Raw genomic sequence first — 16,932 nt, 5'->3', positions numbered from 1 at the left:
ATTAGTATTCCATTGGTAAAGCATGCATGTTGATGTAAAGGGCAATGTTGATTGCAATTACTGGCACATTTTATTTTAGGGAAACATGCAGAATTCTTGGATGACAAGAGGTGAGGATTCTGGAGTTCAGGAAGCTGTTAAAGCATTTTCCCACGGCGATGCAGACATGCTCAAGACCTCCTCTGCTGGTGAGGCTGAGAAATGGAAGCTAGAACTGGTGAGTATTTGGGAGCTTTTCTGTTTAGGCATCTACTTTTTTGGAGTTTTTTATTCTGGGAAACATACGAAACATAAAATTTAGCATTTTGATACTTTAAAATTTACCATTTTAACTGTACAGCTCATTTGCATTAAGTACATTCAGTGTTTTGCAACCACTGACACTATTTTCAGAACTTTTTCATCATCCCTCACTCTCCGAAAGCTAATCAGTATCTTGATTTTTACAAAAATTGCCTAAGCACGATCCTTAAACATTCCAGTTGATTTTTGCCTATTTTTTAAAACATTATGTAAATGGGGTCAAACAGTATATATTTTTTTGTGTCTGGCTTATTTTATTCAACATTATCTTTATTTAGGTTCATGCAAGTTGAATGTGTGGAAGTTTGTTCATTTTCATTGGGGGGGGGGGGTCTCCTGTATGAATATACTACAGTCATTCATCCATTCAACTATTGAAGGATCTTTGTATTGTTTCCAGTTTGGGGCTATTGTGAATAATGGCTGCTGTGAACATTGAAGCTATGAATATATGTCTGTGGTATGCATTGCACACATTTATGTTGGGAATGTACCTTTTAGTGGAACTGTTGGTCTTAGGGTATGTGTCTGTATAATATGTTCAAATTGAGATTAGGGCAAACTTTTCCAAGGTGGCTTTTGTCAGTTTAGACTTCTACCAGCAGCCTATGAGTGATACTGTTGCTCATATTCGTGCCAACACATTGTATTGTCAGGTTTTCAGTGGGCATGTAGTGCTATCTTATTGTTATTTTGTTTGCATTTTTCTCATTACTCATGTGATTGAATATCTTTGATATGTTTATTAGTCATTTGATGACCTCTTTTGTGAGGTGCCTGTTCAAATATTCTACTCCTTATTTTGAGTCACCTGACATTGTGTTTTGAACTTCTTTATATATTCTGGATACAAACCCTTTGTTGGTTATATCTGTTATAAGTATACAAGAGGCCTGGTGCACGGATTCGTGCACCTGTGGGGTCCCTTGGCCTGGCCCGTGCCCTCTTGCAATCTGGGACCCCTCTGGGGATTTTGGAGAGCTGGTTTCATCCTGATCCCTGCAGGCCAGGCTGAGGGACCCCACAAATCTATGCACTGGGCCTCTAGTATGCATATAAGATCTTTGGTTAATCTCTTTCCACCTTCTCCCCTCCCCCTTCCCTCTGCGATTCATCAGTCTGTACCATGTTTCCATGCCTGTGCATTGAGCATCTGCCCCCTGGTGGTCAGTGCGTGTCACAGCTATTGGTTGAATGGTCGAACAGTCGAATGGTCGGACAGTCACTTAGGCTTTTATATATATAGATTTTCCCATTCTGTGGCTTGCCTTCTAACTTTTGATAGTTTTCTTCCCTTTTCTCTCCCCACCTTTCCCTCCCCTCCTCTCCCCTCCCCTCCCCACTGTTTTGCTCCCCTCATTTTCTAAGTTCTCATTGCTGGTATAAAGAAAAGCACACACTTTTATTTTTGTATTTTGACTGACCCCACTTTCTTTTGATTAGTGTTAGCATAGTATATTTTTGCTGTCCTGTTACTTTTAACATATTTGTGTCTTTATATTTAATGTGGGTTTCTTGTGGCGAACATATAGCAGAATTTGCTTTTTTATACAATCTATATTTGTCTTTTAAATGTGATTATTTATACATCTGGGTTTAAATTCACTATCTTGCTATTTGGCTTCTCTTATATATTTTTAAAATCTTTATTGTTGAGAGTATTACAGATGCCCGCCCCCCTTTTTCCCTTGCCCCCACCACCCAGTTCCTGTCCTGCTCTCGTCCTTCACTGCCCTATTGTCTGTGTTCATGGGCAATGCATATGTGCATATAAGATCTTTGGTTAATCTCTTCCTGCCCCCCTTCCCCCTCTCCCCTCTCCTCTGAGATTCATCAGTCTGTTCAATGTTTCCATGCCTCTGGTTCTATTTCCTTCATCAGTCTAAATCCAGGATTATTGTTTTAAACATATTTTTATTGATTGTTTTTTAGAGAGAGAGGAAGGGAGAGGGAGAGAGAGAGAGAAACATTGTTGAGAGAGAACATTGATTGGCTGCTTCCTGCACGCCCCTTACGAGGGATAGAGCCCGACAACCCGGGCATGTGCCCTGACTGGGAATCCAACCAGCCACCTCTTTTTTTAATTTTTTTTATTTTATTGATTTTTTACAGAGAGGAAGAGAGAGGGATAGAGAGTTAGAAACATCGACGAGAGAGAGAAATCGATCAGCTGCCTCCTGCACACCCCCCACTGGGGATGTGCCCGCAACCAAGGCACATGCCCTTGACCAGAATCGAACCTGGGACCCCTCAGTCTGCAGGCCGACGCTCTATCCACTGAGCCAAACCGGTTTCGGCAAACCAGCCACCTCTTGGTGCATGGGACAATTCTCAACCACTAAGCGACACAGGCTGGGCTAAACCCAGGATTATTTTTAATGACTTTTCTCCCCACATCTATTCAATGATAAAATTCTGTCAATTTTGCTTTTATATAGCTCTCTACTAAATTCTTTCCTTTTGTTTTTTTGGGTTTCTTTTGTTAATCCTCACCCGAGGATATTTTTCTAATGATTTTTAGGGAGAGTGGAAGAGAGAGGGAAAAACAGAGAGAAACCACTGATGTGAGAAAAACACATGGTTGCCTCCTGCACGAGCCCTGACCAGGGCCCGGGCTTGAGAGAGGCCTGTAACTGAGGTACGTGCCCTTGACCAGAATCGAACCCGGAACCCTTTGGTCCGCAGGCCGATGCTCTATCCACTGAGCCAAAGCGGCTAGGGCAAATTCTTTCCTTTTTATCTTTACTGCTTGATTGTGCTTGTTCACATGTTTATCTCTTACCTGTGTATCTGCCATGACTTTTTTATTGGTCTCCCTTTTTCCACACTTGAGCGATTTAAGATTCAAATCTGGTCAAGAGTTTTCAGTGTCCATCCAATGCCTCTGCTATGCTGAGACTGCGTGAGCCGTCTAAATAAAGGTCTTACTGCTTTTATATTGTTCATGGCCTACCCTACTGCTTAGCCATCTCTGTGCACTCCCCACCTAGCGTTTCACGTCTCCAGCCCCTGTGCCTTTCGCTTCATAGGAAATGAGGCTTTTATGTCATGAAGTTTTTGCTGCTTCTCTTTGGTTGAATTACAGATTCCTGTAATTTTACCTTCTGTATGCCTTGCTAGCATAAATTACATACAAGTATAATTGAGTGCTCATCTGTCTTTCTGTTCCTTCCTAGACTCTAAATTCCTTGGAGTTAGAGGGGTCTTCATCTTAGATACCCAAAATATATTTGTTGAATGAAAGAATAACAAGCAGGGGCTTGTAGAGTTTGATTGATCATCATGTGATTCACAGCTTGCCTTCACACTCATCCAGTTGTCTGTCATGCACACATATCTAGTCTATGCATATTTATTGTATGTGAAATATATAGCAATCTCAATAGGGGATTCCAGTAGGATTGGATCTTTGTCCTCATTGACCTTGTTGGTTATAATTGTTTTTTCCCAGCATCACACTTTAAAAAAAAAAAAAAAAAATATATATATATATATATATATATATATATATTTTTTTTTTTTTTTTGATTTCAGGGAGAGGGAGAGGGAGATAGAAACAATGATGAGAGAGAGTCATTGATTGGCTGTCTCCTGCACATCCCACAGTGGGGAGCAAGCCCTCAACCTGGGCATGTGCCCTGACCGGGAATCGAACAGTCATCTCCCAGTTCATACATAGGTCAATGCTCAACCACTGAGTCACGCCAGCCGGGCCCAGGGTCACACTTTTTAAAGAAAGACCCAATTTATGCAACTTTGAAAAAACTTTTTTGTCAGTAATTACCATTTTATGACTCAGTAGTTTTGTGCAGGTATCCATTCAATACACTGAGTGGCCAGATTATTATGATCTCTGAACTCATAATAATCTGGCCACTCAGTGTATATTCTATATAATAAAAGGCTAATATGCAAATTGTCCCCTCTACCAGGAGTTCGACCAAAAGGCAGGCCGGCCAACCGCCCATGTCCCCTCCCCCTGGCCAGGCTGTCCGGATCCCACCCTTGCACGAATTCATGCACTGGGCCTCTAATATATGTATGTATGTATGTATATATATATATATATATATATATATATATATATATACATACATACACACACACACACACACACACACACACACACTGAGTGGCCAGATTATTATACATTCAGATATCATAATAATCTGGCCACTCAGTGTAAATACAGACATTTTTGGTGGAATAGGGAAAGTGTTTTCTGAGAGGACACATTCTTTTTCCTTCTGGGAAACATATTGAGTTTAATATTAGTAATTAAAATTTGCTTACAAAACACAGGATACAGAAGAAATGTACTTTTTTTTTTTTTTCTTTTCTAAAGGAGAAGCTGAAACTTACTTATGAGCAAAAGTGTGAAATCCTGGAATCTCAATTAAGGGTTTTGAGGTAAAGTATCATCATCCATGGAAAGACATAGCAAAAGCATAATGAGCTTGAAATATATTGGAGTGTTTGCTGAAATCCCAGTTTAGTCACTATAAGAAGTACTTGACGCCATTTTGCTTGCAATACAAGACATTTTCTCACATTGTTAAAGGGTAAGGGGGAATAAAACAGTGAGGTCCTTTTTCAAATGTTATTTCAAATCACTGGGAACTAAATTATAAGTTTTGTTCTCTCATCAGTTATAAAATATTTGTGTTTTCTGCTAGAAATAAGAATCACTAGCTGCTCTTATAGAAATTAAGCTTTCAAAATAGTAAAAATAAATCACTCCAGTTTTCAAATTACATGTAAGAGTTTTTTTCGTTATCTACTTTTCTTCTTTTAATTTTAACATTTCAACAATACTATAATAGTTTGAGTATTTTTGTATACATGGTGGATTTGTGTATATATAATGAGTTTTCATGTATTTTTTATATGTTTTCAAAAATCCCAATAAAACCTATATATTACAGATTAACCATTATTGATTTATTAGATATTTATTGTCCAAGAATTTAAGTGCAATGTTCTCTGTTTTGAGCTAGAAAGTTGTTTCTTATACAAAAAGATACCAGGAATTTTTTTTGTATGTTAAATATCATTTTAAACAATAGTAATGAAATATTTTCAAATCAAAGGAACTTTAAAACACTTTAATACTTTTATTTTAATACTTTTATTTACTAAAATACTTTTTTTTAAAAATATATGTTTTATTGAGTTTTTACAGAGAGGAAAGGAGAGGGACAGAGAGCTAGAAACATCGACCAGCTGCCTCCTGCACACCCCCTAGCGGGGATGTGCCCGCAACCAGTGTATATGCCCTTGACCGGAATCGAACCCGGGACCTTTCAGTCCGCAGACCGACGCTCTATCCACTGAGCCAAACCGGTTTCGGCTATTTACTAAAATACTTTTAATGAATAAATTATATTAATAGTCCAATTTAAAATAAAATTTTAAGTTTGAGTTCATGTATTGTCTAAGACAAAACTAGAGTAATACTAAGAACCAGAACACACGGCTTTCCCTGTACATGTTATTGTTCACTTATCTTTTAAAAAAATATTTTTATTGATTTCAGAGAGGAAGGGAGAGGGAGGGAGAGAGAAACTTCAATGATGCGAGAGACTCATCGATCAGCTGCTGCCTCCTGCACACCCACTACTGGAGATTGAACCCGCAACCCTGGCATGTGCCCTGACCAGAATCGAACCGTGACCTCCTGGTTCATAGGTCACTGCTCAATTACTGAGCCATGCCAGCCGGACTTGTTCACTTATCTTAACATAATTGTATGCTTTCCATTCTTTATTCTTTATTAATGATTTCTGCAGAGATTTCTACTTTTTTATGAAGAAACCTAATGTTTAAGAAATGGTCTTATTTTGCCTTTCATCTTTGTTATATTTTTATATATTGTGTTTTGATTCTTTAGTTTTTAAAATTATTCATTTCTAACTCATTATATTTATGGCAATGTGATTTAGTTGGTCTCATTAGAATTCAAATATGCTCTCTTAATTACATTAATACACCACCTTACACTGAACTAGACTCTGCTCCCTGCATCCTTCTGTTTCTTTATTTTCTTTTAATAATATTTAAGATTACTAATAGAGGCATTTTCTCAAAGAAAGAAAGAAAATTGGTACTCTCAGAAACTCTGGCTTTATGGGAACTGTTTATTTTTACATTTATTCCTTGCCGTTCTGCGGAACCAGAACCACGTGAGTGCTTTGAACTTGCACCTGTCACAGAGAGTGAGGGAGGCCCTTTCCCCTCGACCTTTTCATAAAGCCTTTGGAAGTCAGACTTCCTCTTCGGGACACTTAACAGGAAACTTCTGCCCAAGATATTATTATCTTGGGAATAGGGCAAGACCAGCTACATTTATTTTTCCGATTTCAGACGTTGTGAAATTAGCTTTTCCAGTCTCATTGCCTGTGGCTCCCTCCCGCCCCCGGGCTGCCTGAAAGCCCCAGGTCCGAGAGGTGAGGCATCGTGCGATGGCCAGGTGTCTTATTATCGGCTTCTCCTCTGTGAACTGAGCAAGTTGGGACAGCTATCGGTCCCTGAATATAATACAAACTGGCGACATAAAGTAGACTAAGCCAGCCCAGCCTGTGTGGCTCAGTGGTTGAGCATCGACCTATGAACCAGGCGGTCATGGTTCAATTCCCAGGTCAGGGCACATGCCCAGGTTGTGGGCTTGATCCCCAGTAGGGGACGTGCAGGAGGCAGCCGATCAATGATTCTCTCTCATCATTGATGTTTCTATCTCTTTCTCCCTTCTTCTCTGAAATCAATAAAAAAATATTTTTTTAAAAAAGAAAAGAAGTAGACAAAGCCAGAGAGAGAGGAAGGGAGAGGGCAACGTTCTCCTTCTTGAGCTAGGAAGTTTCTTTTTATTCACCAGGAAGCTCAGTTGCCCAAGGTGACTTTGCAAAACTTGGAGAAAAACATCATCCAAGGATAATCCCTTCAGGTCAAAACAAACAGCCCCTGATTTCTCAGCCCCCCCTTATTTAGCAAGCTGCCTATTTCCAGGTAATGCCTGCTACTTATGAAATCCTAAGCCTGGCAGGTTCCACATAACTTTCTCCCATAGCCACTGTCTCTCACAACTGCTCTTTGTAGAACTTTGTGGTTAGAAAACTTTTCAGTGTGAAGAAACATTGACAGTAATAGGACCCATGTCCTTTAAGTGATCTTGTAAGGAACTCTTCATCAATTTTAAGAGGTTAACACTTGAAACTGGATAATTCCCTCAATTCAAGGATGTTGTGTTAAGTCACCCCAACCCTCTATTAGACCAAACTATTTAGAATTTGCATTTGTAGTTTTACGTTTGTCCTGTGGGTCATATAATGTAATAGAGTGGGATCCTAAGAAAGGAGAGCCATTATCACCCGCTGACTAATTTTATGAGAACTTGGGCTAATTATTTAATATATTCAGGTCTCATTTTATTCAGAGGGCCAATTAGGATAATCACACCTTGAATTCAGGGTTGTGGTAAGAATTCATATGCACTCAGGACACCTCAAAGGTTCACACCCATAAATAATAGGAATGGTTATGGCTCTGCTGATGAATTGGGAAGACCTGTAGCCACTTACTGAATTCTTCTCCCCTTCTTTTTAGGAAAAATTTAGCCGAATGTCAGAAAAATTGTGAAGATCTTAAAGAGCGACTAAAGCACAAAGAGTCTGTCCTTGCTGCCCAGGTTTCTAACCCTAACCGAGTCGGTGGTCTTTGTGTGAAGTGCGCTCAGCACGAAGCTGTTCTTTCCCAGACGCACAGCGATGTCCACATGCAGACCATAGAGCGGCTGACTAAGTAAGTGTGCCTCCCGCTGCAGCGCCTTCGGGAACACGGAGCGTTGTCTTTCCAGGGGCATCGATTCTTCTGTCCCGTGCTAAATCCCTAACCTGTAGTTCATGCGAAGCTTCGGGTCAAATGGGTTTTAAAAGGGTCCTTCAGCCCTGGCTGGTGTGGCTCAGTTGGTTGGTTGTCCCATGCACTGAGAGGTTGCTGGTTCGATTCCCGGTCAGGGCACATGCCTGGGTGGAGGGCTCAATCTCCAGCAGGATGGGTGTGTGTGTGTGTGTGTGTGTGTGTGTGTGTGTGTGTGTGTGTGCATGCGCGCACGCATGCACGCGGGTGCAGGAGGCAGCTGATAGATGTTGATGTATCTCTCTTATTGATGCTTCTCTCTTCCTTTTCCTCTCCCTTCCTAGCTCTCTCAAAAATCAATAAAAACATATTTAAAATAAAAACTAAGAAGAAAAGATTCCTTCATGGAGCTTTCTTGAAATCAGAATAAATGAGTTCAGCCAACTGTGGGTAACATGGACAAATCATTTTCTCTCTCTAGGTTTCAGTCTCATTCTGAAGTGAGAAAATTGAAGTAGAGGGCCGTTACAATTCTGTTCATTTCTCTGGCTCTGTAATTGCAAATCCAGCACTACTCTGGACAAAACTGAGCTTGAGAGGAATTCCTCAATGCCGCCCTATGTTGGATTTGCTGTTGTAGCGTAGGTGGAGTGAGTTATTAGCCTGCCTTCATCATGTGCCCATGTGAAAGTGTCCTGAGTGCATTGGACGAAGGTCCCACTATGAATTACCATTCCAGACAGACTGAGGGCAAGTGGCAGTGAGCTTTCGTGTAATCACATCTTATCTGGGCTGAGACCCTGCGGCTCTGCCTGCATCTACTCTTGTTCTGTTGTCACTGCTTTTCCTGTGAACATTTTATTCCTTGGAAGTTGAGCGTTATTATCTATAACTAGAGGCCTGTTGCACAACATTCGTGCACTGGAGGCGGGGATCCCCCAGCCCGGCCTGCACCCTCTCACAGTCCGGGACCCCTCAGGGGATGTCTGCCTGCTGGCTTAGGCCCGCTAAGCCGGCTGTCGGACATCCCTCTCGCAATCCGGGATCCCTCACTCCTTACTGTCTGCCTGCTTTCTCCTTACTGCTTGGCTCGCTGTTCCTTAGCGCTGCTGTGGAGGCGGGAGAGGCTCCTGCCACCGCCGCTGTGCTCGCCAGCCATGAGCCCAGCTTCTGGCTGAGCAGCGCTCCCCCTATGGGAGTGCACTGACCACCAGGGGGGCAGCTCCTGTGTTGAGCATCTGCCCCCTGCGCATCATAGCGACCGGTCATTCTGCCGTTCAATCTATTTGCATATTAGCCTTTTATTATATAGGATAATAAAAGCGTAACATGCTAATTAGACCGGATGTCCTTCTGGACTTCCTTCTGTCCTTCAGGACAAAGCTGGGCTGCGCGGGAAGCCCAGGTCCTGGGTGTCAGAGGGAAGCCGGTGCCAGCAGCCAGGGGAAGAAAGGCCTACTCTTGCACAAATTTCGTGCATCGGGCCTCTAGTGTATATATTATCCAGTGATGCTTCTAGTGTGTGTTCTCCCATTCCCCTGCTTTTCTCTGTGCTCGAGTCACCTCTCTCTCTCTGCCTAGGCTCTTGAAATAGCCCAAACATCACTTCCCCTGCAAGTGTTCTTCCACCAGCCTTACCCCCCTTTTCTTTCAACCGACTTAGACTCCTCTCTCCTGTGGTTTTAGAAGACACTCTGTACTTGGAGGTGGCGGCTACGTCTGGTTTATTCCTGTGTCCCTGGCTCCAGCAGCGCACCTGTGGCAGACACTCAGCAAATGTGTGCTGTTTATGTGACAAAGCATTTTAGCATTTACTGCTTACCTGTCAGACATCCTCTGGTTGGAGCTGGTAAGGAGAATGGAAAGATTGTGGTCATTAAAGTCAGACCAGTTTGGCTCCACGTTTTGACCTTTGACCAAATCCCTTTACTTGTCTGAGTCTGGAGTCTTCTGTTGTTTGGAGGCATAAGACCGACCTACCTCTTGGGGTTTTGCTGAGTTAGCTTAGCTTGTGGCTGGGGCACTAGCTTTCAAGTTGAACTCTCTGGATTCATATTCTGGTTCTACTACTAACTTACTGTTTAGCCTCACAAGAGGTATTTAACTTATTTTGTCTCGATTTCCCCATTTTTTAAAAATGGAGATACAAGTACCTAAGGAATAGGGTTATTTTGAGGGGTCATTGAAAGAATCCTATGTAATGAAGAGGTAATATGCAAATTGATCATCACTCCAACACACAAGATGGCCGCCCCCATGTGGTCAAAGATGGCCACCACAAGATGGCTGGCAGGGGAGGGCAGTTTTGGGCAATCAAGATGGCTGGCAGGGGAGGGCAGTTTTGGGCAATCAGGCCTGCAGGGGAGGGCAGTTGTGGGTAATTGGGCCAGAAGGGGAGGGCAGTTGTGGGCAACCAGGCCTGCAGGGGAGAGCAGTTGTGGGTGACCAGGCCAGCAGGGGAGGGCAGTTGTGGGCGACCAGGCCAGCAGGGTAGGGTAGTTAGGGGCGACCAGGCTGGCAGGAGAGGGCAGTTAGGGGTGACTGAGCCAGCAGGGGAGGGCAGTTGGGGGCGACCAGGCCTGCAGGGGAGGGCAATTAGGGGCAACCAGGCCTGCAAGGGAGGGCAGTTGGGGGCGACCAGGCTGGCAAGGGAGGGCAGTTAGGGGTTACCGGGCCAGCAGGGGAGGGTAGTTGGGGGCGACCCGGCCTGCAGGGGAGGATAGTTAGGGGCGACCAGGCTTGCAGGGGAGGGCAGTTAGGCGTCGATCAGGCTGGCAGTGGAGTGGTTAGGGGGTGATCAGGCTGGCAGGCAGGTGAGTGGTTGGGAGCCAGCAGTCCTGGATTGTGAGAGGGATGTGAGAGGGACATCCCTCAAAGGGTCCCATATTAGAGAGGGTGCAGGCTGGGCTGAGGGACACCCCCCTCATGCACAAATTTCATGCACCAGACCTCTAGTACTTATATAGTGCTTAAAACAGTTTCAGCTATAATTATTAAATCCCTTCTGTACCTCCCATATTCCAAGTGCAATCAAGCTGTCTGGAAGCCACAGTTTCCACACATGACTAAGCTATTGGTTGTTATATGAAAACTGAGTTTTTCCAGTATGTACTGGCTGGTAGTTTTTATGATCTTTGTTGATGGTTCCGTTTTGGTTAAATATTATATTAATTATTAAATATATTATTAGTAGTATAGATTCAATATAACTATACAATTTATTAAATGTATTTTCAGATCCAGCTAACATGTAGTGAACATTTATTATGTGAGAAGGAGTGCCAGGCAATTAAAAAATATACCGTGTTTAATCTGAGCAAAGCATTTATGAGGGAAATGTTCTTACCTCCATTTTACAGCCTGTTTATACTTAAAAAAAAAAAAAGAATGGAATCATACCTCACAAAAACAAATTCAAGATGGTATAACGACCCAGATATAATTCTGACCATAGAAGTATTAGAAGAAAATTTAGAAAGTATCTTTATAGCCTGGGGCAACTTGAAGTTCTCAGTATGACACGAAGAGTGAAAGTCATGAAGGAAAAAAGGGTACATTTGTCTCCATTCAAAAAAACTTTCTTATGATACAATATTACAAATTAATGAAAAGACTTGGAAAGAATATTTTCATCTACTATAACAAAATTGGTATGATATGTAAGTTATTTCCTTTGAAACTAACAAAAAGGATAGATTGCCCAGTTGCAAAGTAAATAAAGAATAGCAATTGCTGCCTAACTGGTTTGGCTCAGTGGATAGAGCATCGGCCTGCAGACTGAAGGGTTCCAGGTTTGATTCCAGTCAAGGGCACATGCCTGGGTTGTAGGCTCGATCCCCAGTGTGGGGTGTGCAGGCGGCAGCCGATCAAAGTGGCACTCTCACATCGATGTTTCTCTCTGTGTGTTTCTCCCGCTCCCTTTCACTCTCTAAAAATCAATGGAAAAAATATCCTCGGGGAAGGATTAACACAAAAAAATTTTAAAAAGGCAGAACCCACTAAGTAGCAAAACCCACCAACCAACAACAACAAAAAACCCGGATGGGTTTCTTCATTATTATATTGCCTTTTATCATATTGCCTTGAAGATCATGAGAAAACTATTTTAAAAGGAAGCAACAGTGTTTACATTGATTCCAAGCCTGGCAGTCACTTAGGAATTAGATTCTCGCTCAGCCGGCCTTATAGTCCGTTGTCTCTATTCTTACATTTCAGCGCTTAGCCTGTTAAAATAAATGTCACCCTTCTCAGTTCAGTTTTCTGCTTTGTCAGCATGTCAGGGCTCATGTTCAACTTTGATAACAGGACCCGGTGGACGGTCTCTGCTTGTGTTGTCAATGAAAATCTTTGTCTATCTGACCCCCCTGGCCTAAGCGGGTGTTCATCTTCTTTCGCTTCTTCATGCAGAATTTGGAGTTTATTCTGCCTTTGAAGAGTTGCTAGCTTTTGGTAGGTTAGAGTTCTGTCTTTATGCAGAACGAGAAGCATGACCCCTCCATGCTGTATTTCCTGCATGACTTTAACATGACATTTGAAAATCATATCCCACCAAGGACAAATCAAGAGTCTCTTGGCCTCTGCTGGAGACGTGGTCTGGGGACAGCAGCTTTGAGCGGCTGGGTTGATCTGGTTAGCACGTAGTGAAGTGAGTGTATGACACAGGAATGACGTGGGCGCTTGAAAAGGAGAGCAGACCACCCGTGTGTTTATGGTGTTCTGTGAGGGCTTCAGGGACTGTGTGGAGAGTGTACTCAGCTGCTGATAACCCTGGATTTATTTGAAACGTTGACCGAAGTCCGGGTGTTTCTGAGCTTCTGCCTTTCATTCTGCCACAAGGTAGGTCAGAGCGACAATTATCTCTTTTTCTTGCTTTACCATCAAAATGCCTTTCCCATCAAGATGGAGCTGCTGGTATTAAATTTCTAGCTGCTGCTCCTGCGGCCTTGGAGAAGTTTCACTGCTCAGAGAGAAGTGGTTACCACTGCTCTATCCTGGGCCTCTTGTCCGGCTCGTGATTTGGGGGCGGGTCATCCGCAATGTTCTGTAAACTTGGCTTTGAAAGACCCTGGCAGGGACTTCCCAGAAATGAGGAACAAGGAAATGTTGAAGTCAGCCTTCCAGACTTGCTTTTGAAAAGCAGTGACAGTACTTATTAATGATGCTTTCTGATGCTTTAAACTGGCAGGAACTGTGGCCTAACTTGGTTGGGCATTAAAGGCATTTCTTAGGCACTTCGTCGTTCAGGATGAATCTCATATATATATCTATACATATATATCAGACCAAGTCTCTCTCTTCCTTATTTCAAACATTTGGCCCAGGTTATTCATGGGCTTGCTCAGCCCTGTTTGCTGAGCCCCTTAAATGCAACGTGCTCATTAATCAGGCTCAGAACTGACCCCCATGCTCCTTCTTTTTTTAATTGATTTCAGAGAAGAAGGGAGAGGGAGAGAGAGATAGAAACGTCAATGATGAGAATCATTGATCAGCTGCCTCCTGCAAAGCCCACACTGGGGATCAGGCTCTCAACCCAAGCATGTGCCCTGACCATGAGTTGAACCCTGACCTCCTGGGTCATAGGTCGATGCTCAACCACTGAACCACGCTGGCCGGGCTGAAAATTCTTTGAACCAGAGCAACTCAATCATTTATCTTCCACTTCTAAATAGTCTGTTGTTGACATTTTAAATTTGGGTCATAAAATAGGAGAACTGAGAGGGAGTTTTAGGTCACCTCTTACAATGCCCTCCTGTGGCCAGATCATGAGTCATTCATTTTTGTTCTTTTGTTGTTTATTTCCTTGAGCATCTAGTGTGGCCAACCGCATAGCAGAGGATGTACTGAAAAGAGGTTAAATGTATGAAACACAAGACGCAAATCTGTGAGGTTTTGACCCTGTTGTGACACGTACAAACCCTGGGCTTCTCGTTCATTCTTTCTGTTTGGGACCTTGGCCTTGATGCTGCCATGGTGCCAGGAGCAGGTCAGGGTGCCGGCGAGCAGTCGCTGGGCTTCCAGTGGGCGGTAGGCTTGTTGGCCTTAAGTGACCTTGTTCTTCTAGAGCAGTGGTTCTCAGCCTTTCTAATCCGTGACTCTTTAATACAGTTCCTCGTGTTGTGGGGACCCCCAACCATAGAATTACTTTCGTTGCTACTTCATAACGGTAATTTTGCTACTGTTATGAGTCGTAATGTAAATATCTGTGTTTTCTGATGGTCTTAGGCGACCCTGCTAGCGGTTCTCAAACTGACCCACAGGTTGTGAACTGCTGCTGTAGAGCCTAAGACCGTCGGAAAACACAGGTATTTACATTACGATTCATAACAGTAGCAAAATTACCGTTATGAAGTAGCAACGAAAGTAATTTTATGGTTGGGGGTCACCAGAACACGAGGAATTGTATTATAGGGTCGCGGCATTAGGAAGGTTGAGAACCGCTGTTCTAGAAGGATAGGGTCTCGTTGGATTGCATATTCTCAGTGAGGCCAGTCCCTGTTGGTGTTGGCGCTCATTTAAAAATGTAAATAAATAGACATTCAGTTTTGCTTGCATTTAATTTAGTTATCACATAACTAGAATAATTTGCTTTGACTCCCACTTTTTCACATCATCATCGTGTTTAATTATATTTTCTAAAAAGAAGTAACTTGTTTCATTTTCTTTAGAACAAAAACATTACAGTGAATTTTATTTCTCAACCTAAACACATCAGAAAATCTAAAATAAGGTTACCATGCTCTCATGAATTTTATGGTATTTGCAGCAATCTATTCTTTTTTTTTCACAAAAGGAGCTTGTATGAAGCTTAATAATTGTAACTTTGTTCAGTATTACATATTTCTTAAAATATGGCTGTTTTCCAAATACCACAAATAGTTTCAATCATTTTATCTGCTAGAGATCTTTTTAAATGGAGTCACTGGTTAATTCTGAAAGCAGCTCGAACTCAGAGTTTATAATCTTTTCAATCATGACTCAAAGTTTGCTAAGTTAAAAAGAAAATCACAGTTGGCTGTTTTCTGCTAGCTTAGAACTTGGCAATGAAAAGGAAATTGCAAGCAATGACTTCAGCCGAACTTGAAACCACAGTTTAAAACTTGAGCTCTGTAACAAAACACGCAACACTCCACCTTACAGCTTTTTAACTCTGTGTGTGTGGAACGTTTCCCACCTCACTTTCTCTCTGGTCTCCTGGCCACTTTAACCCCGCGGATGAATTCCAAATGTCCCGGACCCTTTTATGTGGGGTTCATTGAACCCGTAAGAATGGATCCTCGCTGTTTCACACGCCAAGCCACTTGGCATTCCCTTCACTTCTCTCCCGAGAAATAGCCTGGCTCAGGGCACTTCTGAGAACTGCTGCGGATGGGGGAGGGCAGGGGAGGGCGAGGCAATGATGAGACCCAGTGGGATGAGATTATTACCTCCTGAGTATTACATGGGTGACCAGGGCATTTGAGGGGTTCCACAGTACTTACCCACTGGAAGAAGAAAAGTGTTCATAAATAGGGGAAAGAATTTAATTGGAAGAGGAGAGTGAAAAAGAGGACTGGTGGTGGTGGGGTGTGTGTGTGGGGGGGGGGCAGATACAAGGAAAAGACATAGCCCGGCCGGCGTGGCTCAATGGTTGAGCATCTGCCTATGACCTGGGAGGGCACATGCCCGGGTGTGGGGCGTGCAGGAGGCAGCCGATCAAAGATTCTCTGTCATCACTGATGTTTCTCTCTTTCTCCCCCTCTCCCTTCCTCTCTGAAATCAATGAAAATATAGTTTAAAAAAAGGGAAAGGACATATATTTGTTCAAGTAGATGAGAGAACTGGTGGTGTAAGCTCCCTAAGTTGTCCCTTCTCGTATGTTTACCTCTGCTTTGGGGTTCAGCCCCCAGCTTCTCTACCTTGTTGCTTTGTTCCCTTTTTAAACAAATCTCCCCTTTCCTGGGCCTTCATCTGCACCCCTCAGGGCGCCAGTGTCTCCACAGGTCCGTGTCCAGCAGATGCATCCAGCCCGATGTCCCCGCCTCCCTGCTGCCCTGCCACCCGCGAGCGAGGACAGAGGGCCCTTCTCCGCCCGCGCGCGCTGTGTGCCGGGCTGCCCGCCCGCTCTCTTCTGATGCGTCCTCAGGCTTGTTTCTTCCTGACCTAGGAATGCACGGCCATTTGGGCCTTTCTCGCTTTGAATGTCCTTTTTGTGCCGACAGGGAGAGAGATGACCTCATGTCCGCGCTGGTGGCCGCGAGGAGCAGCTTGGCGGACGTGCAGCTGAGGGAGGCGGGCGCCTACGAGCAGGTGAAGTGTGCCATGCAGATGACGGAGGAGGCCAATCTCGAGAAAACCAAGGCAAGTCCAGCAGGGCCAGAGCCGGGCAGGCCATCACGGTCCCTTTGGCCCCCTGAGTGTGTCTTCCCTTGTTCTCCCATAGCTAAACTCTTCTTTCTAAACACGCAATGTGAATGCCAATCTGTTAATGTTGACTTTGCTAAATTAAACCAGTTTCCATTTGGAGAGTTCTGGCTCCTCTCAGATACTCTTCTATTGCTGTCCAGAGAACATGGTACATTGCGGTCAAGGACTTTGAGAGGCTCGTATGCTCAATCTTTTTATTTGATGACTAGAGGCCCGGTGCATGGATTCGTGCACTGGTGGGGTCCCTTGGCCTGGCCTGTGCCCTCTCGCAATCTGGGACCCGTTGGGGATGTTGGAGGCCCAGTGCACGGATTTGGCCCGATCCCTGCAAGCCAGGCCAAGGGACCCCACTGGTGCATGAATTCTTACACCGGG

General features: G+C 43.5%; 1 protein-coding gene across 7 annotated transcripts in view; it reads left to right on the top strand.

Annotated features, from left to right (window-relative positions):
- The window catches only part of SDCCAG8 (SHH signaling and ciliogenesis regulator SDCCAG8), a 207,459-nt gene that overhangs the window by 27,902 nt on the left and 162,625 nt on the right, over positions 1-16,932 (top strand). For all 7 annotated transcript variants that reach the window (XR_013813108.1, XR_013813109.1, XM_079763610.1 and 4 more), the window contains exons 6-9: positions 80-217; positions 4,649-4,713; positions 7,903-8,097; positions 16,353-16,491. Coding sequence is in view for 5 of the 7 variants with exons in the window: in XM_079763610.1 (XP_079619736.1) it covers positions 80-217; positions 4,649-4,713; positions 7,903-8,097; positions 16,353-16,491 (537 nt within the window). In the remaining 2 variants the exon portion in view is untranslated. The remainder of the gene's footprint in view (positions 1-79; positions 218-4,648; positions 4,714-7,902; positions 8,098-16,352; positions 16,492-16,932) is intronic.

This window comes from Cnephaeus nilssonii (genome assembly GCF_951640355.1).
Source record: "Cnephaeus nilssonii genome assembly, chromosome: 23".
Lineage (NCBI taxonomy): Eukaryota > Metazoa > Chordata > Mammalia > Chiroptera > Vespertilionidae > Cnephaeus > Cnephaeus nilssonii.
The sequence above is the reverse complement of the archived record's forward strand: the minus strand, read 5'-3'. Positions and strand labels throughout refer to the sequence as shown.